Below are 24,604 nucleotides of genomic sequence, written 5' to 3'. Positions count from 1 at the left end.
ATTCCACATGTTCTGTTTTAAATGTAACAAATTTACATGTAACTATTTTACATGTTTACCAGTTGACAAAATACAATAATTTTTGATGCACATGGTGGAATTTAAATGTGTTACAATCATAGTTTGTGTTTTTTTTTCTTATCAGATCAAATTTATAGTTAAAATCATTATTTAAAAAGGACTTCAATGCATATTTTCAAAATGTATGTGCATCTTGTTGTTTCCATTAAGCATTTTATGCAGTATACCAAAATACACAGAAAAATAGGTGGATGAAACACAGTTATTGTAAGAATAGCAACTTCTCATACTCATAAAATCCCAGAAATATCCAATACAACAAAACTAGTAGAGGTCAATTTATAAACCACTTCGATTTAAACTTTCCTCCACGGAAATGTCATCATTAGTCTATCACGGAAAATGTCTCGAAATACCAGCAAGATTCTCTTCAAGCCAAGTTAGATCACATGACAAGTTGATGGAAAATGCATGCTAATAAAAGCTGCTAAAAAGGCTTTGCTCCTTGACCACTGACACTTTCTGGCACCACAGTGACACACACTTCAGCAACAATGTGTAGAAGTCTGTGGCTGTGGATTTTATGACTTGAGTACAGTGTGCTGACAGTGCAGGTGTTTGGCCAGCTCTGATGTGCAGTGACTCGATTTAGCTCAGGGTACAGCAATATGGCTCTTATTTCTAACACCCAGTTCAACAGCCAAAAGACTAAATATCAGTTGGCTCATTTCTAAATGGGTCAGACAGGCTACTGTAACTACTGCCATTTCAATTTGGACCATCCGGGCTCACTGATAAACGGTTATGCCAGCCTTTTCCTTATTTTCAAACTCTGTCCGACAGCCCAAATGGATGTAACAGACCAACTGTCAACAGTAGTGTATACTCTTTGTACTTAATAGGATTTGAAGAACAAACCAGCTTTCTTTATGCATTGGCTTGCATTAAAAGGGACTTGGTAATCAGATACATATATTCAAAAAGGTTGCTGTTTTATTACTTGCATCTAATTGTGCAAAGTAATTACAAATGCAAAGAGAAAAGAGAACAGGTCCATGTCCGAATCAAGAAGTTTGCATCACCTGAAAAACATGTCAACCTGCTTTTCTTCTCAGACTATTGTCTGAGATCTTAAACGGTTTTAAATAACATGTTGCGTACACCCAGACAAGCTCTCACATATTAGAGGTAAAAAATTGAGTTATGTTTGGAAATTTTAATTAAATTAAGGAACAAACTCAATGTAAAAACACACACTGGATGTAAAAAAACAACAACTTATTAAACTTTGTGTAACTGGCTTTAAGGCAACCTTAAATCTTGGATTGACAAAGCTTTGTTTAACAACAAACAAAAAAGATAAAATGATATAAAGGACAAAAACAGAATGGTAGGTATAATGATATATTTATAAAAATAGAGAGATTGAACAATAAAACAGTAGATAGAATGATAGAACAACAGATAGAAAGATTTACAAAAAGAAAGAACAATATATAGAAACAGAAAGATTTACAGAAAGAAGATAGAGAAAATATAGATAGAATGATTTATAGAAAAATAGAAAGGTCCATAGATCAAATGCTAGATGGATAGAATTATAGAACGCTATATGGAAGGCTTGAACTAACGCTAGAACATCGGATGGAGAACTAGATAGAACACTAGAACGCTAGATAGAATGCTAAAAAGAATGTTAGAATGCTAGATCCAACGTTGTAACACTAGATAGAATGCTAGAACACTAGAAGAACGCTAAACAGTATGCTAGAACACTAGATGGAACGTTAGAACACTAGATAGAATGCTAGAACACTAGAAGAACGCTAGATATAATGCTAGAACACTAGACGGAATCCTAGACAGAATGCTAGAAAACTAGATAGAATGCTGGAATGCTATATGGAATGCTAGAACACAGATAGAACATTAGACTACTAGAAAGAATGCTAGAACGCTAGATGAAACACTAGATAGAATGCTAGAATGCTAAATGGAATGCTAGAACGCTAGATGAAATGCTATAACCCTAGATGGAACACTAGAACGCTAGATGAAACCTTGGAACACTAGATAAAATGCTAGAACGCTAGATGGAAAGCTAGAATGCTAGATGGAATGCTAGAATTCTAAACGTTGGAACACTAGATAGAATGTTAGAACGCTAGATGCAATGCTGGAATACAGATAGAACATTAGAACGCCAGATTGAATGCTACAACACTAGATGGAACGCTAGAACGCTAGATAGAACGCTATAAAACTAAAAGGGAATACTAGATAGCTAAATAGAATGCTAGAGTGCAAGATAGAATGCTATAACAAGATAGAATTCTAGAATGTTAGACAGACAATACAAAAAAAAAGGCAGTTATAGAACAATAGATGGAAAAAAAATTAATTGGAACAACAATAAAGGAATGAGAGGTGGAAAGAATGAATGACTGATAGATGTGCTAAAAGCCACAATATGTTAAATTAATTGAACACACTTTTTATCCTGTTGAATGTCCACATGAATCTACAAGCAAGTGTTTTTGGGCCCCGGAGTACAGCAGGACTCTCTGTGACCATCACACTGTGTTTAGTCTTTCTGAGAGTGGAGCTTCAGCACTAAATCAACATGCAGGAGGGCCAAACATATCATGCCTAAATTTGGAAGCATCAAAAAACCTCGCTGCTAAACTTGTTGTTCTGTTTTTACTTAGGACAAGAAATCTGTATATGGTCAAACAAAGAAACTGACCTGCAGCCTGCCACAAATACAGCTTGCAGTCGATATCTATTAACATTAATGAACTCAACTAATCCTGCCTTCAATAATAATGGCTACTTAAAAGCTAATGCACTCATTAAGCTGGCCAAACAGGTCTTTGCCATGCATGGCACAGGGCCCTTGCATCTTGTGAGATCCTGGTAGGAGCTAATGTGAGTCAGGAATTGCCCCACCTGATCCTGTCTCATCATGTGACAGTAGAGTGGAAAAAAAACAAACTGTGATACTGCAGGAAACAGAGCTGTCCAAGTCTAAAAGGACATCCTGTACAGCTATTTAAACAACAAAAAAATGCAAGTCTTTCATTAGAACGTTAACACATTACTAAAAACCTAATGAGCCATAACGTCTGATCTATTGTACAGGATTTCCAGGTAAAACAATAAGAGTGGAGAACAAAGAGTTCAGAGCCAAGAACAATATTGAAAAATATATTCCATACATGTGCAGCACTAAATAATAACTTTGGTGCTTTAGGAATGTAGTAATATCAAGCACTGATCATAAGGATCATGAATGAAAACACTTAAAACATGTTGACAATATTAAAAACAGTACGTCCACAAAATATTAGAACCAGACTTAAAAATGTATCACCATCATTGCATTGCAAAGAAATATATTCATTCATTCATTTTCCTTCTGCTTGCTTCTCATTTTCATTTTGACTTAGTCCCTTTATTCCTCAGGGGTCGCCACAGCGGAATGAACCACCAACTTATCCAGCATATATGTTTTACACGGTGGATGCCCTTCTAGCTGCAAACCAGTACTGGGAGGGCATCCAACACACTGATTCACACACATACACTACGGGCAATTTAGTTCACTCAATTCATTTGTCTTTGGACTGTGGGGGAAACCGGAGCACCCGGAGTAAACCCATGTGAACACAGTGAGAACAGTCAAACTCCAGCCAGGACTTGAACCAGAGACCATCTAACTGTGAGGTGACAGTGCTAACCACTGAGCCACCATGTCACCCTAAGAAATAAACAGTAGTACAAAAAAAAAATGTAAGGTATAAATTTTAAATAAATAAAACAAAATAAAATTTGTTAGATTATAATTGATCAGCAAATAGATATACTGCTCAAGTTTTCAATAAATGTTAAAACTAGACTAGTAAATGGTTAATTGTTTCTAATAAACGTATAGCATATGGATAGCATATGTCTAGCATATTTTATTTTCGATTTTCAATCATTGTTTTTTTATTTAAGCCAGCGCATCACACAGACATTTTTACATTTATTGAAACTTGTTTCCAAGACGCGAGAAACTATTAGCATCCAATGACACAAAAAGCTGGTTTCATTACATAACCTCTAAATAGGCTTTAATTGTTATTTGTCAAAAATGACCATGGTGTGTTTGGTAAGGGACAGTTGAAGTCAGAATAAATAGCCCCCTTTGATTTTTTTTTTTTTTTTTTTTTTTTCCAAATGTCGTTTAACAGAGCAAAGAAATTTTCACAGTATGTCCGATAATATTTTTTCTTCTGGAGAAAGTCTCATTTGTTGTATTTCGGCTAGAATAAAAGAGTTTTTAAAAAAAACTATTTCTAGGATTTTTTTCAGCTGTGGTGGCAGGCCTTTTGCACAGATCTACCAACTACCTATGATGTTATTTTAATTACATATGGCATGAGTGCAGTATTACAAGCCGAGATTGGATTTATGTAATAAGAGTATGCAAATCTCTTTGCTTGTGCACCCGTTTCTTCTGCTCGTGCACAAAACTTCTTGCACACACTCAAATATACACTGCTCAAGTGCAGATTTGCTTGTGCGCTCTTAAATAAACAATGCGCATGTAGGGAGTTTGTCTCCAACATTGATTAGATTGACTAGGAATATTTATGAATGTCTCCAATAGACCTACAGAGCGGCATTAATGCTTGCTTAAGTAAAGTGAAACGGCTATAAACTCCAGCAAGATAAAGTTTTTGTTTGTTCTATGCAGAACCATAGACCTTTATCTATAAATGAAGTGTAATTATGGAAACTGTGTTCATCCTAACTGAAAGCTACGTCTTGTTTGCTGGCCTTGCGCATCATGCACCGGTCAGTCAGTCAGAATGTCACCTTGTGTTAAACCAATAAGGCACAGCACTACTACCGCTACAGAAAAGTTTGCGCTGTTATAATTTACTTACCTTTTAATGTGTTTTGGTGTGATTATAACCCGCTATTAAAAAAAAACAAGAATGACTAAATGTTTTGATTGAAAAGCTGTAATTTAGCCGTAGCGGATGAATTTTGGTGTGGGGCCCCACATTGGAGGAATGAAAGTAGCGGAAACCTTGTAATGTCTAAATTATTAACCCTTTTAAGCTATTTTTTTTTTCGATAGTCTACAGAACAAACCATCGTTACACAATAACTTGTCTAACTACCCTAACCTGCCTAGTTACCCTTATTAACCTAGTTAAGCTGTATAGAATTGTCTTGAAAAATATCTAGTCAAATATTTTTTACTGTTATCATGGCAAAGATAAAAAAAAATCAGTTATTAGAAATTAGTTTATAAAACTATTATGTTTAGAAATGTGTTGGGAAAAAAAAACAGAAATTGGGGGAAAAAAATAAACAGGGGGGGCCAATAAGTCTGACTTCAACTGTATGTCTCTTACACACGCCAACACCACTTTATTTTTAAAATAACACTCATTGTGCCTATTTCAACACTGGAGATAAGCATAAATTACAAAGAACATACATATCCCTCAATGTGATTCTTAGAGCTAAGAATAACTGCATACTTTGCCAGTAAAAGAATCCACCCTCACATTTTACCCTTTAGAAAAAAAGAAGTGTAGGACATCTTTATAACTGTCTGTCAGAAAACAAAAAGCCCTAAGTGAACACAAACTATGTGTATTTTAGGCAAGGGGCAATAATCGCTTTCAAGATATACCGTGGTTTTGGAAAAGTCAAGGTTTTAAAACCACCAAGTTTTTTCTGCTATTTCATTCCTACAGTATATGCAAGATTAAAAAAAAAAAAACATTTTTCTTTTAGTTTTTTTGGAACAACAGTACCTCCAGCAGTAAAGATATCCAATGATGGCAAAGTGTAAAGAAAACCTGGCATGTTCGCTGTTCCAAAATCCTTTAAATAAATATTTTGTATTTATATTATTAATATTTAAATATATTGTGTTCAAAATGGAAAAAAAGTTTAAGACATTTAAAAAGAACATATTTTAGAGCAGTAATCAAAATACCATGCTATTTTTATCCAAGGTTATCATACGGCCAAAATCTTATACTGGCCCATGTCCGGTGTATTTATACAATACAAGGATGGCACATATTTTATTCACATTTTGTTTAAGTAATGAAAGCATTAGTGTTCACACTGAAAATTCCAAAGAGAAAAGTGCTCTTCAAATACCTGGAAGATGCTCTTATTAATAAAATAAAAAGAAACAAAAAAGCTCATGTTGAATGTTGTCACCCTATGTGTTGTTTCCATAATGGAGGAAGCAGGGCTTTCACACGGTGATGATGAAGGACAAAATACAATTATCATAGACTAGATGGTTTTGTGTTTACCAACAAAGTATTTACTCTATAGTGTGATTTGGGACAACCCCACTCATGACAAAGTGAAAAGGGTGAGACTAAAGAGAGCACAAAACTGCAGACTGCAACAACCACATGAATACAAATGTGTATTATATAACAAATCTACTAAAAACCAAATAATTTTTGTGAATTACCAAGTATTCGATAGGTATCTAGTAATATGATTTATCTCAGTGGCTGCTACATATAATCTGTATCCCACAATGAAAGGCATTTGATAATACCAAGGCAACCCTCTTCTCCACTGCTGGATGAGTGAGTCTGTGTGCAGCACAGCAGACAGCTCAGGCTAATTTGTGTTTCTAGGTGTGGCTTCAAACCCCAGTGAGACCCCCCTTCCACCTCCCTTGTCACGGCCAGGGATTCTCACTCTTTGTTCAGGCAAGATCCATCCCAAAATGACTTCATTTCATGCTGATTCACCCTTTATTGTGTCAGTGTTTACTTGGCAACAAACCCAGACATGCGCCTCCATGGTGACAGTACTGCAAAGATAGCCTGATTCAACATAGAATAATTAATTTTACTCTTTATTTGCTCTGGCACACATGCCTGAGAGATTTATGACTACATATGAGTGTTAAACTACAACCATTTAATAAGCCTCTAGGCATAAATAGTGAATGTGTGAATATATCTGGTTAACAACTTATTTTCCATCATAACCTCCTGTTTAAAATCCAGTCAAAACAATAAAATCACTCAAACTCTTTTTAGATTTACACACGCTCATGTCATTCCAAAACTGTATGACTATTCTGTGACACACAAACGACAACAAGATAAATGCTTCTGTTGTTCACACAATAGAAGTACATGAGAACTCATTGACTTTAATTCAATAGGCTAAAATAGTTCAAACAACCTTTAAAATATCTCTCATTTGTTTCAAAGACAATGAGTAATGGATAATTGTAACATTAATGCAAGTATGTGGCTGTAACAAGACAGGATTGTTAAATATCAGTAGGCAAAAGTCATTTAATCATACAGATTCCCAAAGAAAATAGCAAAACACTAACCTGGAAAGGAATGAGGATAGGGGGACCCTCTCTTCAGGCACTTGGAACACAGGACATGCACAGAGTAGTGAAGGCCAGGCCATTCCTGCAGAAGAACGTTTAACTCTTCCACTAGGGGAATAATGGCTTGCCAAGCTGTCCAGATATTTGGCAAGGATGCATGGCTGGATATGGAGAGGATCTCAGGCTGGAATCTGCTCCGAGAGGACCGGTAACTCACAGTCACAGGCACTTTACCTCGGTAGGCAAAGATGTGATGCTTTCCATCAGACCGTTGCACCACATGGCTGTTGATTTGCACACTAAACCGTGCAAAAAGTCCAAGAGGGGTGAAGAAAGGAAACCTGTATTCAATCTGCAGCTGCTCAACTGAGAAAAACTGACCAGGGATCGATGAGCACCCACTGGCCAAGGCCTCAGGTTTGGGCTCTTCGTTGCTGTCCTGACTGGGAAACTTATACCAGACGGTGGCCCCATTAAGTGGCTTGCAGCGAGGTTTGTTGACACAGTAGCAAACGCCCATCTTTTCTAGCAATTCCATGATCAGGTGTAAGTCCTGCTGTGTCTGCACCAGGGGTTTAAGCAGCAAGCGGATGACATTTGACGGCAACAGACCATGTGACAGAAAACCCTCCACATGACTGTGCATCTGAGTAGATACTGCATTATCTCCATCATCTGCTTCAGCCTGTAGCTTCTCAAGCATCGTAGGAAGGTCTCTCTGGAAAAACACATTCAAGATGGCGATGAAGCGGGGTAGATTGTGGAAGACATATTCCTTCAACGTTGTGCTGTCTTCAAAGTACAGTAGTTTACCACTCTCATGCAGGTAAGAGAGCGCACTTTGCAGGCGGTCTTCTGTCAGCCCAGCCTGAAGGCCTAACCTGGCAGAATCCCACCAGGAAAGCCATAAATCCTGTGGCTTAAAATGCAGCTCCTCAAGCATCTGCCATGACTTTGGCAGGACTCTGTGAAGATTGGGGAAAATCTCCCTGTGGTCTGCGACAGACATAAGCTTCTCTTTTAAATGCTGGATGTTTCTTTGTGCCGCAACGCAGCTGACACCAATCACCGGAGACAGGATTTGTAGTCGATTGTTGAGCATATATTGCAACTGGGACTTTTTACGTCTCAAGTTTTTATCTGTGACCCCATAAAAAAGAACATGGGGGCTGGAAGTCCGAACATCATAACCTTGCTCAAGGGCTTCATCTACCTGCAGGGCAAGCACGTGTAGGCAATCAATGTCCATTTTTTCCTGGAACGAAATCTGCCTATGAATATCCAGGCACTTTTCTTCAACCTCAACCTCTTCACACAAGTCACTGTGGGTCCCTACGATGCACACAACTGCGTGTGGCACCTTGGCACTGAGCAGGTGGAGGAAGCTGCCGACATGGGAGTAGAAGCTCTTTGATGTATACAATTTCAGGTTCACCACCAAAACATAAAGCGCTCCAGGTGAGAGAAAAAAGGGTTTAATAAGATCATAGTTCTGCTTACCTGATAAATCATATACAATAAATGTAAGACTTCGTTCTGCATCCGCGACCCAGTTTGTCACGTCAATACCCCTACATCCAATCGCCATCTTGGTGTCTGATTGTTTGCTGACAATACACTGCCTGAGAGTGGTTTTACCTGCATTTCCCTGGCCCATCAAAACCAGTTTGAGTCTGGGTTTTATAGCAATTTGAGAGTGTGCAAGCTCCTTCTGATAAGCGGCTATATAGGGGATCCCTTTCATGCACACTTCATACGGAGGCTGAATGAGTGGATTATCCTTCACCTTCCAAATGTTGACTTTGGCAAGTTTACCAAAATTGTCTGGGAGTATGGCGATTTGGTTACCCTGTAAAACCAGCTCCTCCAATTTCCCTAGCTCTACAATAGAGTCTGGTAGAAATGTTATGCTATTATTGTCCAACCACAAATTAGCAAGATTGCACAGCTGTCCTACCTCCTCAGGGAGGAACGTTAGTTTATTCCGGCTTAAATACAACTCCTCCAAACTGGTGAGCTTGATAATAACCTGAGGAAACTCTTCAAAAGAGTTTGAGGAAAGATTGAGCATTTTCAGCTTCTGCAGTTTCCCAAATGATTGTGGCAATCTAGTGAGGAAATTATTATCGAGCATGAGGCTCTCTAAGTTCTGCAGCTCGCAAAACGTTTCGGGTAAAGACAAAAGATGAGTACTGCTGAGCCACAAGATTTTAATGGATTGGAGCATCATGATGTTCCCCGGAAGACCCTCTAGTTTATTCCCAGAGCAGTCAAGCTCCTCAAGATCACTGAGGGCGAGGATTTCAGAAGGGAACCGCTGTAGCTTGTTATGATCCACATCAAGTGTTCTGAGCTTCCTGAGCTGTGAAAAAGACCTAGGGAACTCATGCAGCTCATTGAAGCTGATATCAAGCTCCTCCAGACTTTGCAAAGTCCCAATCTGAGATGGCAAATATTGTATTTTGTTATGACTGAAGCACAACTTTTTAAGCCCCTTGAGAAGATCGATGTCTTCTGAAAAGTAGTTTAAGCAGTTGTGACTGATATCCAACTCAACCAGCTGATTAAGTTGAAATACTGCAGAGGGAACGGTGGCAAACTTATTCCTGCGAAGGATGAGAATGCGAAGCTTAGTCAGGGTTGAGCCCAGTCCCTCTGGAAGCTCCTGAAGGGAGTTGTTGCCCAGATTGAGCACCTCTATCTCCTTTATATCCTCGGGTAAAGTAATTTTTTGACTGTTTTTGGTACTGAGAGTCAATTGTCTTAGATTGCTCCTCAGCTTCCTGGAGCGCAAAGCAGCATCCCTCCATAATCTAGCTGTCTTTAGGTTAGTCTCCTCAGCCATCGTATTGAAGCCGTGCTCCTCCTAGTTCTCATTGAGCACCGTGCTCAATCATCAGCATAGTGCTGCTTCCACTTGCTTCATCGACTCGGGTTGTCCGCAAAACTGTCCAGATGAAACCAACATTTAGACCATGCTGACTTCATCTTCATCCGAAAACGTGTGGCTCCGTTCAATCGCATTGAAGAAAACTGGGCTGGGCTGCGTTCTTTCACGCATCCTCTTTATCTGCGCCATCGACCGCAAGATAAAAAGCACAAGCGCGCATCTAAAGTCACCTCAACCCAGTCCATGTAGCCGGCGGTTCCGCCAGCGCGTCCTTTGATACCACATGAGAGAAAACAAAGCTAAGGCATATCCAGTAAGAATGAAAGAGGAGCAGTGTTTGGTTGCTGTGGTCTTTCCCTGTGTGTCTCCGCCTCTTCTCTGCGCATGCAGCCAGCAGTGAACGCTCACAGGAGCAACACTGCGTCAAAGCCCCACCTTCTTTACGCCGACCGAAACGCAACGCTTGGCTGAAACAAGGCATTGATTGGTCAGCTGGGTGATGACGACAGACGCGTCGCGTGTTGACAGCGGTTTTGAGCAGTGTCGCGTGCAGTAAAAATGGGGTGTGCAGGTAATCTCATTTCGCTTGTTTTGGGTTAACCAACAGTAAATCACAACATGTTTACAACACCGTGCGTCGACCAATGTAAATAACAGCACGCTTCTAAAACACACCACACGAAGAGATACAGCTGGGTCCTGTTTACATTCACTTGTCTTTGCACAAGCAAACTGAAACAAAATATAAATAAATAAATTGTAGTATATTGTAGTAAATATATTATATAAATAAAAGTACAAAGTAAAGAAATAACCATATTTAAAACCATATTTAGGGGGTATAAAGCCCGCCTGTCTTCTTGTTGACTTTATTAATAGTGGGCTTGGTGATGTTTGTTTATTTACAGAAGTGTTATTTGACGCCCTCTGCTGGACATCTTACGCAGCTGCATTACTCTTGATAAGTGACAGTGCATAATTCTAATCAAACAGAAATAGCAACATACTCTCCCATTAGAGAAGTTATGTAATTACATCCCCGAGAACTAAAATGACATCCTCATATTAGAACAGTCATGCTCAGTTTTCTATCAATGTTATTTCATGGCCTTGGCAAATTATATATGGTGGCCAGAAGCTGTGAACTTTGTGTTGACAAACTCATTGCATAACCAAAACATATCTAAACTTTGACAAAAAGGTTAAAGTACCTGAGTACATAAGCACAACGTAATGCACCAGCAAACCTTAGGATAACAGGAATTAAAATAATATATAAATGTTACGTTTCTTCTCTTGTAATAATAAATCATTAATAATAATACTATTGTACAATCTCACCACCACTAAAAAGTTTATTGGCAAAATAATACACAGAACAGGGCTGCAAACTTTATGTGCAATAGGGATTTTAAAAAAATACAACAATTACTAGCCATCTATCACCCATCAGGCATGAGAAAAAAACACTTTTCCTGCAGTGTCTGTTTTTGTTTCTTAGAAGCAAGTTCCAAATACAGTACATGAAAACAATTTGCTGTAATAGTAAAGCTTCATCATCTGCTATGATTTACAAATATTTCAATATTTTTTAATCTAGATATTTTTTCCACAACAAGGCAGGTTTTCATATTTGTTGTTTTTTTTTGGCAAAGAGTCTTTCTAGTCTCGTTTTTTGGGGGGCTGAGGTGCTGGTGCTCCTTCAATAGGGGCAGAAATAGGCACGCTCCGTGGTTCTCCTGAATGCAAGCACTCATTCACCCTCAGCTGACAGCCGTCCTTCAGCATGTGTATGGCGATTCTGGCAATGTTGCGTGAGTCATCTAGACCACAGTGTGGACGTCCATCGTACTCCATACCCAGATTCTCCAGCATGCAGATCAGCTTCGTCTGAGTACGGGGAACCTGAGAGATTCAGAAAAAAACTCTAAATGTTACATTTTTCAACTTGAATTTTTCATATCATACATTCTATACAATTAAATTTCAAAATGACTTGGCCCTTGATGCATTTTGGTCAGTCAGATCACAGGTAGACAAAGAATTGTTGTTTTCAAATGTTTTGGGAATCAGAAATGGCAAAGGAACAGTGCTTTTTGGAAATTTAGCTTAAACAATTTAATGTTTGAGAATTAGGTCAATAAAACACATTAAACCACACAAGTGTCTACTCTATGAAAGCAGATTAGAGGTTTTTTCGACTGTCTAGAAGTGTATGACAATGGACAAGCTGATGTTTTAGACCCCATATGCCCTACCTGACAAAAATCTTGTTGTCAATCCCAGTTGTAAGAGCAACAAATAATAACTTGATTTCTAGTTGATCATTTGGAAAAGTGGCAGATGATAGATTTTGAACTGAATCCCAATCACAAATACTGCAGGAGACCTATTGGAACCCACATGGACCCAAGATTCTCAAAGAAATCAATCAAGTTTGGTTAAGGAAAACTCATGGTTTGGGGTTATATTTAGTATGGGGGCGTGCGAGAGATCTGCAGAGTGGATGGCAGCATCAACAGCCTGAGGTATCAAGACATTTCTGCTCTTCATTACATTACAGAGAACTAATTCTAATTAGAGAGGGCAAATTCTTCAGCAGGATAGCACTCCTTCTCATACTTCAGCCTCCACATCAAATTTCCTGAGAGCAAAGAAGGTCAAGGTGCTCCAGGATTGGCCAGCCCAGTCACCAGTAATGAACATTATTGAGCATGTCTGGGGTAAGATGGAGGAGGCATTGAAGATGAATCCAATGAATCTTGATGAACTCTGGGAGTCCTGCAAGAACGATTTCTTTGCCATTTCAGGTGACTTTATTATTAGGTTATTTGAGTCATTGCAGAGATGTATGGATGCAGCCCTCCAAGCTCATGGGAATCATACACAATATTAATTCTTTTTCCACTGCAACATGACTTTATATTCTATCCTGTACATTATTTCTGTTAAGTGACAAGACTTTTGTCTAAGTAAAGTCAGACCTTTTTGTCCTAATTAAATCATTAAAAATCCACGCATTATCATATTTTATTTTGGTAAAATAAGTGTAATCTAGAGGCCTTTTCTTTTCACATAAACCCAGTTCTGATACCAAATGATCAACTAGAAGTCAAGTTATTATTTGTTGTTCCTAAAACTTGAATTGGCAACAAGACTTTTGTCAGGTAGTGTATGTCCGAAAGTGCATGACAGTGGACAAGCTGATGTTTTAGACCCCATATATATATATGTTTATAGTGTCGCCCTCTTGTCATCAGATCAATGAAAAACACCAGGTGTAAAAGGCCATTTTCCGTGACATTTTTTTCTTCTATAACTGTGTAATGTAGTAAAAACTAAAATGAAAACAAACCTTATAAAAATTCCCATAAGACTTTCTGATATTGATCCATTTTCTGGCAAACTGTGGGTATCTGATGCGACTCAGTTTGCACTGTGTATGAAGAAATTTCCCCATGTCCCACGATCTGCACAGACAAGACTCGTGTTGGTGTATTTTGTTGTTCATTTAATAATGATCATGATTTTTTTATTTAATGCTATGTCAGCAACAAAGGCTATTTTCATGGCAAGAACATTTAATTAATAAACATAATTAAAAACAACAAATAAATTAATACATAAATGAAATAAGATTTTTTTACGTTAATACAACATTTTTCTTTTGCTCTTAACTTTGCTTGTATTTCTGTTGTGCATTTTATTTCTACTAGAGATTAAAATGTCAGTTTCATCCTTACCCATCTGTCAGAAACATATATTTGTATTTTGTGCCCAGTTCTTTTTCCTGAAGCCAAGAAACTGCTCGCTTTAAAACTTGATGGAATGTTTTTGCCTCATCCACCATTTCCTGAAAAATAATTGAGAATAAGATATTAAAGTTTGAGCTATTGATATGAAGTTTGAGCTATTGCCTTCAATTCAACATTAACATAAAAATAATTGAAGACATAATATTTTAAAAACTAGAAGACAAATCTATACGAAAAGCATGAAATCAAGTACTGAAGGTTTATGGTTCGTATAATTTAGGGCTGCACAATATATCATTTCAGCATTCCTATCACAATGTGTAAATTCGCTATAGTTACATCACAAGATATGCAATGTTGAGTCTGAATTATAGATGAGCAGAAACTAGGAAAAGGTTTTTCTTACTTAGAATTTTTGTCTTGTTTCTAGTCCAAATATCTACACTTCAAAGCCAAAAAATAATAATTTTACTTTCCCCACTGACAGATAGTTTAGTTTGTTTTGAGCAAAAACTTGAAAAATAAAGAAAAGTTAAAAACAAAACATAATATTTTTACTTGAGCTAAGAATGTTTAGATATTTGGACTAGAAACGAGACGAAGCAAATTAAATAAAGCATTTTTTACATTGTGATTATTCAATTTCTGTATCTGAATACTGTTAGACTCCATAGAAAACCATCAAAGAGTGCTATTCAAATTATCTTATGACAATACACTATAAAACATCACAATATTTGTCGCAGAAAAATAAAATATCACTATGTCAGATTTTTCAAAAATCGTGCAGCACTAGTATAATTGTTAACATTTTTTAAAAGTGTCTCTAATTTCTCCATAAGTATGCATTTATTTGATTAAAATAGACTTATAACATTTTATGTACTATAATAACAGTTTAAATGACTGTTTTTTATTTTAATATATCCCAAAACATAGTTAATCCTGTGTTGACAAAGCAGAATTTTCAGCCGCTTTTATTCAATGATGCAACATTGTGATGCTTAATATTTTAAAGCATGATACGCATTCTTACAGAGTCTCTTGATGAAAAGAATGTTCAAATGAACAGCAATATTTAGAGTTTTTTGAATGCATCAAAATGTACTGTTGCCACTGGCTTGCTTGGTCTGGGACTTGAGGAGCTGTGTATCGATGGATTTGCTCTTTAGTGTTTGGACTTTCAGCAGTGAAATTTAAACCACACTGAACTGAACTAAACTAAATTTCCAGTCTAAAATCTGGACTGACACATTTTCAATTTACTGGAACATCCATGTTAAACTGCTTTAAATCAATCTACATTATAAAAGCGCTATAGAAATAACCATGAATTGAACCGATGCCAAACTTGTGTATACAATTGTATATTTAATTGTATGCAAACTAAACTACCACTTAACTCAATACACAGTTTGTTAAATCTTGCCTGCGTGATTCCGGTAAGTTTCACACAAAACTCAGAGAGCTGTGGGTGCACCACTGGCTTCACATACTCCTGAAACGAGTCTACCTGCAATAACAGGAATGAGATTCAAACACAACATATTTGAACATATTTCAAACAGAAATACACTTGATGGAACACTTTGAAATCAGAAAGTACTAGACTAAACTTCATGGAATCTTGTTTGCCTGGCAAGAATCATGCACAAAGTTGCCAGACCGTTCCCTCACCAACTCACAATCTCCAGTGTGTGCGTGTCGATCAACACCATGGGGAATTCAATGATTTCATGGTGGTAGTCTGGTGGGTTATTCTCTTCGCATGTTGCTTCAAAATCCACCACACAGATATAGTCAAAGTACATGTCACTGTTCCCTTCCGCAGCAGTTGAATGCATCAACTTCTGCTTTTTGTAGTAGCTTTTGAGGCGCTTCCTTAGGACATCATTAACACCACTGAAAAGACCATGTAGAAACAAACTGTATGAGTGAATGGTTTACAAATGAGAAACCATTTCACATTCATAACAAGTAAATTAAATGTGATAAAATGCCTACTTTAATGTCCCCTGGTGGAAAATATTGATGAAATAATCATCTTTTATTATCACTATAAACTCAACAAATATATTAATGTAAAAACAAATTACCATATTAATTCTGATCTGTAATTAATAATATATAAAAGCCATCATTTTCATTTGTATTATATTTTAAATTATTAAAAGTTTTTTGCAGACAAATGAGTACAATCTAGTGGTACAACGACTTAAAAAGACAATTACTTAATATTTTGTGGCTGCATTGCAACTATTTAATATAGTCTTTTAATATGTCATCAAGCATGTCATGTTCTAAATATGCTTAACAAAACTACTCAAGTATCAACCATTGTTGCACTGAATGACACTTCAGGGGTCTTCTATAAATCAGGACAAAAATGTATGATTGCCACAGTTTTTTGCTCAGAAAATAATTAAACATAAAGAAGACACATTTTAATCTATGGTTGAAAAACACTTTGACACAAATACAGAGTCAGGTAAAGCAACTATATAAAATTAATAGCTCTTATTACCGTGTGTCAAGCTTCAGCTCTGTGCATTTCGCACGCAGCTCGTCTCTGTTCATTCGGTTGATGGCACCATTTGCCAATGCAATCTCTTTATACACCGGATCACTGAAATCTCCCTGTTTTGGTGAGGAAGGCTCCTGATCTTCATTTTTTTCACAGGAAGTCTACAAGTGAAATAAGAAAACAACAGAAGACTGTTTAGAGCAACTGTTCAGTTTTGTCTCATCCTATTAGTTACACAATTTTTTTTCCTCAATGTTGTAAAATAATAAATAATTTACACCTCTACAGATATTAGTTATATCAACAATGTCAACATCAACAAACTACATCTAGCTCGCATAACCTATATTAATAGAGGCTCACCAGAAAAGTGGAAAAATTGGACAGAGGCAAATCATGTAAATGTAAGGTGAGAATGGGATTGTTTCTCCAATTACAAACAATTTAGTCCTTTACCAAGTATTTGACATGTAATGTGATTTTTTTTTTTGACTTTACATCTTACAGATGCATTTATAGCACTTATAACCAATTTTGTCATCTACCAAGTAAGTTTTTGATCTGTAATATGGTTTATCTGTAGGGGTTTTGCAGATTTGCAAGTTAAATTTAAGACTTTAAGACATTTTTAAGACCATTATGAATCAAATTTTAGACTCATACAGGGGCTAAATGTTAAGGAGTTTTTTTAAATGGCCCATATGGAAAATATTTATATTTGCCCTGTCAAATTATTATTTTTTAAATAATTTAATACATTTAATTATACTGTGATAATTGAATAAAAACAAATTAAAATGTTTTAAATATTACTTAACAAAACATATTTTTTATATTGTGTCAAAACAAGCACGCTCTTGTTGTAAACACTTTTTTTCTACATAAACATTTTTAAAAAACGGACAAATGTTTTAAAAGTTTGAAAAACTATAATAAACTAAATGTATGCACAACAGTCCTCAGATGGGGAACTTTTAAACAAATATCATTATTAGATAAAATAATTAAACAATTATGGTAAACAGTTAAAAATTACCTAAATAAAAAGTTAAAAGTTTTATTGAGATGAATTGTTGGTGATTGTATGGCTGTTAATGGGTAGCTATACATAAATAAAGGAAAATGAAGACTAATTTTAAAATATTTACGAGCTACAACACAATATTTCGGTAAATTTAAGACTTTTTACGGTTCTTAAAATAATTTAAGACTTTTTAAACACCCGCGGACACCCTAAATAATATATGTTCAATTTCTGATCTGAACTTAAAATATGTAAGAGTTGTATTCCTCTGGTGCAAGAAAAACCCTTTTCATTTTTGACATTAGACACATTACTGTTAGCTAAAGCTACGTGATACTGACAGTCTCTAAAACTTCTACTGTGAATGTTGTATAGTACTCACATCAGGACAGGATTGATCCTCCTGATCTCCTTCAGACTGTGAAGTCTTATTTGGAGGTTTACTGCTCTTTTTCTTCGTCTCCATCTGATCTGACAGTCTAGTAACGTTAGATCATTTCAGAAACACACACATCTGGTTTCGCGCGTTAAGCGTGGTGGTGTCTCTATATGTACTTAATCCACTTCAGAATATTTCAACACTAAATGCTCGTCTCGATGTCTTAAGTTTGCAGTATGTACATTTTGCTTTAAATAAGTGCCTGATAGTTGAACGTCTGGTTGCGTACAGTTAGTTTCTCAAACGTGAATCACGCCGCCGCTGACCCTCACTGACGTTTCAACTTCCACAGGAAGTAGTCAGAGAAATGGTCGAGCATTTATAAAATAAAAGCCCCATTAATTTTCTGTTTACTTTATTGCACATAATAAAAAATAATGCACAGTCCACTGCTTGCTTTAACTAAAAATAATGTTACCAAACGTCAACTTCCTTTTTTAGTATTAGTATTAGTATTGGCAACACAGGTCCATTAAAACTCAGGCACTATACAATTAACCATTTCTTCATAGTTTGCCATCAAAATTAAAAACTGAAAAGTTGCTTTGTGTGGTGTCAGGAACACGTTTATCAAATAAATGTGTCTATTTATTTATCGATTTTTTATTTTTTAGAGATTTTTTACAACTTGTCTAAACACACCTACATGAGTCTGGACATGCCTGTCAATTTGTTTTATTTAGTGAACCAAACATGAAAAAAATACAAACTTTAAACCAAAAGGTGTTAATTTAACACAATAGGGCCTTCTACAAGAAGTCAGACAAATCAATTCTTTTATCTGCTAATACTTTATTTGAAATTTTCAATGACTATGAACATTTAAAACATTGCATTAAAATGCACAACATTTGAACATACCGAATACCGTTGAGAGAACATTTTTTACAACATTTTTCAAGTGGTTCTGTCAAACCTGCATTCACAATTTAAAATGAGTGACAAGAAATTAAACACTGCAAGAAATTAAAGTGCATACATTACCAAGAACAAATGTCATCATAATACACATTAACAATCACTAATATCAATATCCTGTTGTGCAGTCAATTACAGTGAGAATAAACCATAGTCAATTAAAATACAAAAATGTAAATACCTTTAGAGTTGTACATTTAAAAATATATATATGAAAGAATTTGCATCCATGTATGTAAACTGAGTTCATCTCTAATCTCACATTATTTAGGGAAATAACACATTTCTTCTTTCTTTTTTTTTGTTCGTTGAGTGATGCTGCCTTGTGGAATTCGTCATTCTCAGAAAAAAAAAATAATCAAACATGTCAATTAATTTTTCTTCATGATTTAAAGCAAATATACTGGCCTGCAGATTCACTGACACTTACATTATTTAACATTGTATTATTTTTACAGGTCAACGCAAACCCAAATATTTACACAACCCTGCGCAAAAACTAGCATTTGACAGGCACTAGAAATAAACAAATTCACCTGCATAATTACATTCGTATCGCACCAGGAACAGTATTTTAAAAACATGACTTATTTTGTTGCGCAATGTAATCCATTATCAACAATAAATATCTCATGAGTCCATATGGCTTCAGAGTCCGACAAGCTCTTGGATTAGATCATCAAACCTGCTGTATTTTTTAAAGTGGCATTTTGAAGAGGCATTCATCACAATGTCTTATGGATAAGCGCGCATGATAGACTACGCCAAAAGTAGATACTTAATAATACGGGCCGATATCTTCATATCCAACATAGCTTGGCCAATGGGGAAAGATTCCACGGGAGCATCTGGGGCTGCCATATCGGTCAAAATGAATGTCCCAATCGCTCAGGGAATATTGCTGATGCCCACCGTTAGATTCATTTGAACTCTTCCTCAGTGCTGACTGAATGATTCTGTAATTCTTTCCTTGGTTGTTATCCCAGAGTGTATCACCATTGACCTCATAGCAAATAGCGAACTCAATGCGTTCATGTGATGGCACCTGTTCAGGCAAACTAGCTTCAAACGAAAAAGTGTCCCGGTTTGAGGCGGTGTAAGTGTCTTTTACGTACTGGCATTGTACATCTGTGTGGTTCTTCCAAGTGTCAAATGTAATGCGAAGCTTAACGGACTTCTCAAAGGAAATGTTCTTGACTTTGACTGTGCCCATTATAGATTTCTCCTTAAGCATGCAGTGTTCGAGACAGACGTGATCATTCTCTATTCGTTGACGGAATTTCAAGTAATCAGCAGACGGCTGGTCAAAATCGAGGGTTAACTTGTCCTTCCCTTCTGATACAGTCAGCGAAGAGGTAAAAAAATTAGCGATGTTGTCTGGGATGTCAATGGGGTCATCAAATTCAGAAAAGATCTTCACCACTGTCAGAGAGAGGCCTTTGTGATCAGCAAAAGATACCTGTTTTTTGGCCCTGCCAGGTATCATCAAGGCTCCGCTGACCCCATTGAATTCGGACTGCTCCTTAAGAGAGCTAAAACTAAGTTTGGAGCTTTGACACTGGTTTAGACATGGCCGCAAGGGTCTGCTGTATTTAGATGCCCTTGGATTCAGGAACTCATCGCTTGACAGATAAAGCGGCATGGCCAGTTCGATAGGCATGGTGGATTCTTTGGGAAGGGAGTCACGTGCACTAAAATACAAAAAAAATTGTATTAATAACCAAATTAATACATTGAAAGAGGTCTGCATTCTTAAAAATCAACTTCTCTTAGCCATCAAAGAGAAGCTAAAAACCTAAAGAGAAGCTTAAAGAGTGCAACCCAGGTCTGTGAATACCACTGATGAAACCTTCCAATATATATGACTCATTTAAATTTCACCCTCATCCTTTAAAGTACCACAGGATGAAGTAACTCATATAAGCTCAGTACGAAGAAATTAAACCTTTATGCACAGCAACCAGGGCTTAATATAGACTCTATGAAAGAATTAAACATTACGCAAACGACTGCAGTAAGTGAGTCAAACAAGTCAAACAAGTTTATCTTAGCTGGAGGCCGGAGAGTGGATATTGAAACCCAAAGAGGTTGTACCACAGAGATAGTGTGCACCCTCTAGTGTTCATAAATTATAAAACAATGATTAGAACAAAAAAATCTTAATATGCACAGCCAAACTGGATTATACATGCAAGGAGATATCACTAATAGTAATAGACAATATCTTTATGAAAGTCTACATGACAGTATTGGGAGACAAGGTGAGCTGTAATACTGTTTATGCAATGGCAATCGAGTTACATAACTCACAACCAACGTCATGTCTGGAAAGATGTGGAGGGTTGTTGCATTATTTTACAGTGCACTTGTATCAGTCTCATATTGATTGTGGTGTATGGCCTATATTGGGCACACTTGTAAGAACAACTGAGCTATACACTGTTAACATTACATTTATATAATAATTCATAATTTAAAACTGTTTAAATAAGTACTGATAACTACATTAAATTCAAGCACAACTACGCATAAAACGTCTGCTTTATTAGCCCGAGTAATGGTGCAAGTAATTTTAGTTGTAGTAGTTTACACAAAGTTATAAACGCATCCAAATATAGGAATATAACTTAATTTAAGCCAACTATTACATGAAACAAACTTTTACAACACAGCAAGTCTAAGCTTGTTTCCATATACGGTCTGGAACAATGTAACATTGTTCCGCCTGATTAGGTAAAGCACGAGATAAACTTATCTTTATTTTTCACAAGAAAACAGTTGAATTGATATTCTAGTTAATCACAAAAAAAAAATGAATGAAACAAATCGTTAGATTCACACCTGTTGGAGCTCATTTGCAGTTTCAACTTTCTCCCGGGTCCAAAATACCATCACGCTTTATCATGCTGCTTCCTTCGTCTACGGTCAACTCCAGCTGTTTTAATCGGCGAATCTTTTTAAAAACGAAAACGCACATGCAATATTGTTTTTTCCATATATTTTTAAAGCGTTATATCATTTTTGTCGTTTTGTGTCATGCTCTTCCTGGTTTGCAGTTGTTTCCCTGAGCACGGCAGTGTTTAGTACAGTTTCCTCCCTCCTTAGATTAAAAAAAGCCTGCGTGCTGGGGCACGATTCAATGCAGTGCATTCATTTGTAATTCCTCTTATGTTTTAAATAAATCATAAAGAAGCAAACTGAAAAGCACAAGTTAATGCATACCTGTGTTACGGCATTTAAATGAGGTCAAACTTCTTCATCAAGCCCAGTGTCTCGTGTAAGTGAACGCAGCTTCAACTCACGCTCAGTAAAAGCCTCGTGGGGCATGAGTGACTTTCTTAGCTTACCGGTACCACAATTACATTTTTGCAGACGATCAGCCTGTGTTCACGTGAACTACCTGTTTGGACCAATCATGGCCGGCTACTGGGGCATGCATGCACCCCTTGCTGATCAATGGCTGTCACGTGACTGAAAGCACTTGGGGGTCAGTAGGCCGAGACTGTAAAGCCCCATGCTGTTATAAAAAATATCCAACACTTTTCCCATAAACATGAACCCACTAACCTCTGCATGCTTTCACATTCTGTCTAGAAAACTGGTGACTTTTAATTCTTTCAGTTTTAATTGATTTATTATAATAATAATTATTTTAACAAAAAAAGTCAAAATGTTTAATTTATAGCACTGTTCCTACTTTTTCTCTCTCAATTCTGGCTTCACATCTCACAACTGATTTTTAATGAATTCTGCCATCTTTCTAAAATTGCAAAATGCTAAAATTACATCTCTTTTTATCTTCACAGTTTGAATTTATGTCTCACAATTCTCAAAGTTCCCAAATTCTCTGAAGTACCCATTACACACTTTATTACTTGGAGTTGCAAATGAATGTTAGCCTAGAATTTTTACTTTATTTCTAAAAAATCTTACTTTATTTCTCAAATTAACACTGAAACACAAACCTCAAATTCTGAGCACAATTTTTTAAGATGTTAACTCCAAAATGTGTAATTATAACTTGAAACTGAGATATAAAGTCACAGTAGCTGGGAACAAAAGTAAGAATTATTTTTTTAATAATTTTTTTCAGTAACACATTTCATGCAAGGTCCCTGTTGTTTCAGGGAAAGTCACTTCAGTCACCGATCTCTATTTGACATTCAAGGTTGCTGTCTAGTTGTTGGCCTTGCATAAATCAATCTAAAATGTGCATCCAGCATGCCAGTCGTATGCTAGACAAAGTCAAAACCTCATGCAAAGCCTAGAAAGAAAATACTCATGACTATCATGTTGGTCAGCAATGACACCAGCTGGTTTTTACTCCAAAAACTGTGGTAAATACCGTCTTTCATGATTATTTATACAATTTCAACAAGGAAAGAAGGTTTAGATAATGTATAATTATGGGCTTTCTCTTCTCAAAGTGAACCACATGAAACTTGTCAATGGAGTCTAATGGAGTCTTCTTGCTATTTGTTAGCTTAATGCACAGTCAGCACTGCGCTTTGTTTTCCTTTCTTTTTCTCTCTCAAAAAACATAATGGCTGAAGATTGAGGTAAAGTTTGCAAATTCATTCATTTTTGAGTGACAGCTTGTCCCTATATTGGCTTTTAATTAGCATGTAAGTATGACTTGAAAACAACATTAGCACTATTTAATTGACTGTGAACAATGTTGTACTTTGATAGTCATTGGCTGCTATGATTTCCTTATTTAGAATTTGTAAATAATACTTTTCTCAAATTATATTATTGAAGAGAAAGTCCAAATGGGCGAAAATAAAACCTGGGGTATAAAACCAAACCTGGGGTATAAAACCTGGGGTCCAAATGGGGTATAAAACTTTACCCCAATTAGTAGTGGCTGTAAATTACTGAGGATTTCAGTACAATGTGGTTTTGTATCTATTTATATCATATAAAGTTAATTTATTTTATTTAATAAATTTTTAAATGTTAATGTGGCCTATTGTATATACTCACTAAAGACACTGTTCTTAGTAAAGTCCACACAAACCGGTCAAGAAGTTATGCCAGTATGATTTAATTCCAACATTAGTTTGTGTGTGTTGATTAACTTTTTTCACCTTACCACTATTAATGTGTGCTAGCAAAAATAGACAACATTGTCAATTTTTGTTTAATAAAAACTTTTCATAATTTGAAACCATTTTGACCAAATTAAATTATGCATTCAGAAAGCCATACATTTCAAAAGTCTGAATATTTACTGTCATGAAACCAGCATGGGTTTTGAAATACCAGCAGGTTTTAAAACCTATCAACACAGACACAAAACGTATTTAATAAAAATGTTAATTCCTCTCTCTCTCTCTTTCTAAAAAAAGCATCATTAGTATTCAGAATTATCTACAGTTTTAGTACAGAGACTTCAGAACATTTTGCTACACCTCATCTTATTGCTATCAGAACTCATGCACAGATGGTGCAGAAAATCCATAGTTAAAACCAGAAAAAGGAAACTCAACATGGTAACATTATAGGAGGAAAAAAAACTGCCTCCATCAGCAGAAACAGAGAAGCATTTTTAGCACATGTGTTGTGAAATAGAAAACTAAAACAGACTGTAGAAAAGGTTAACAGGAGAACAGCTGTTTGGACTTGGTCATCTGGAAT

At 36.3% G+C, this 24,604-nt stretch overlaps 3 protein-coding genes across 7 annotated transcripts in view; all 3 read right to left on the bottom strand.

Annotated features, from left to right (window-relative positions):
* Positions 1-10,692, bottom strand: part of mfhas1 (multifunctional ROCO family signaling regulator 1) — a 40,884-nt gene extending 30,192 nt beyond the window's left edge. For both annotated transcript variants that reach the window (XM_056446107.1, XM_056446108.1), the window contains exon 1: positions 7,412-10,692. In XM_056446107.1, coding sequence (XP_056302082.1) covers positions 7,412-10,259 — 2,848 coding nt within the window. In that variant the 5' untranslated portion in view covers positions 10,260-10,692. The remainder of the gene's footprint in view (positions 1-7,411) is intronic.
* A 962-nt stretch (positions 10,693-11,654) lies between these two features.
* Positions 11,655-22,277, bottom strand: eri1 (exoribonuclease 1). Of its 2 annotated transcripts, none has more exons than XM_056446322.1 (7): positions 22,187-22,277; positions 16,584-16,744; positions 15,745-15,961; positions 15,489-15,572; positions 14,048-14,157; positions 13,660-13,774; positions 11,655-12,209 (listed from the first exon to the last, which is right to left on the bottom strand). In XM_056446322.1, the coding sequence occupies exons 2-7, from the start codon at positions 16,634-16,636 to the stop codon at positions 11,967-11,969; spliced, it is 822 nt and encodes a 273-aa protein (XP_056302297.1). In that variant the 5' UTR covers positions 16,637-16,744; positions 22,187-22,277; the 3' UTR covers positions 11,655-11,966. The 2 variants fall into 2 exon arrangements, with proteins under 2 accessions (XP_056302297.1, XP_056302296.1); XM_056446321.1 differs by lacking the exon at positions 22,187-22,277 and adding an exon at positions 17,990-18,324.
* ppp1r3b (protein phosphatase 1, regulatory subunit 3B) lies at positions 18,807-22,279 on the bottom strand. Of its 3 annotated transcripts, XM_056446324.1 has the most exons (3): positions 22,187-22,279; positions 21,806-21,917; positions 18,807-20,655 (listed from the first exon to the last, which is right to left on the bottom strand). In XM_056446324.1, exons 2-3 carry the CDS (start codon positions 21,817-21,819, stop codon positions 19,743-19,745), a joined length of 927 nt encoding a protein of 308 aa, XP_056302299.1. In that variant the 5' UTR covers positions 21,820-21,917; positions 22,187-22,279; the 3' UTR covers positions 18,807-19,742. The 3 variants fall into 3 exon arrangements, with proteins under 3 accessions (XP_056302299.1, XP_056302300.1, XP_056302298.1); XM_056446325.1 differs by lacking the exon at positions 21,806-21,917 and having other exon boundaries at positions 22,187-22,278; XM_056446323.1 differs by lacking the exon at positions 22,187-22,279 and having other exon boundaries at positions 21,806-22,178.
* Between the last annotated feature and the right edge of the window lie 2,325 nt (positions 22,280-24,604).

This window comes from Danio aesculapii, chromosome 21, assembly GCF_903798145.1.
Source record: "Danio aesculapii chromosome 21, fDanAes4.1, whole genome shotgun sequence".
Lineage (NCBI taxonomy): Eukaryota > Metazoa > Chordata > Actinopteri > Cypriniformes > Danionidae > Danio > Danio aesculapii.
The sequence above is the reverse complement of the archived record's forward strand: the minus strand, read 5'-3'. Positions and strand labels throughout refer to the sequence as shown.

What these genes read in the sequence shown, in the direction of transcription:
- eri1 (XM_056446321.1), bottom strand. Translation starts at nt 18,073, where the DNA reads ATGGAGACGAAGAAAAAGAGCAGTAAACCTCCAAATAAGACTTCACAG. An exon ending in GAGCTGAAGCTTGACACACG is followed by an intron (nt 15,962 to 16,583) that starts GTAATAAGAGCT and finishes TGGTCTTTTCAG; the next exon opens with TGGTGTTAATGATGTCCTAA. An exon ending in CTTATGGGAATTTTTATAAG is followed by an intron (nt 12,210 to 13,659) that starts GTTTGTTTTCAT and finishes TGAATCTCTCAG; the next exon opens with GTTCCCCGTACTCAGACGAA.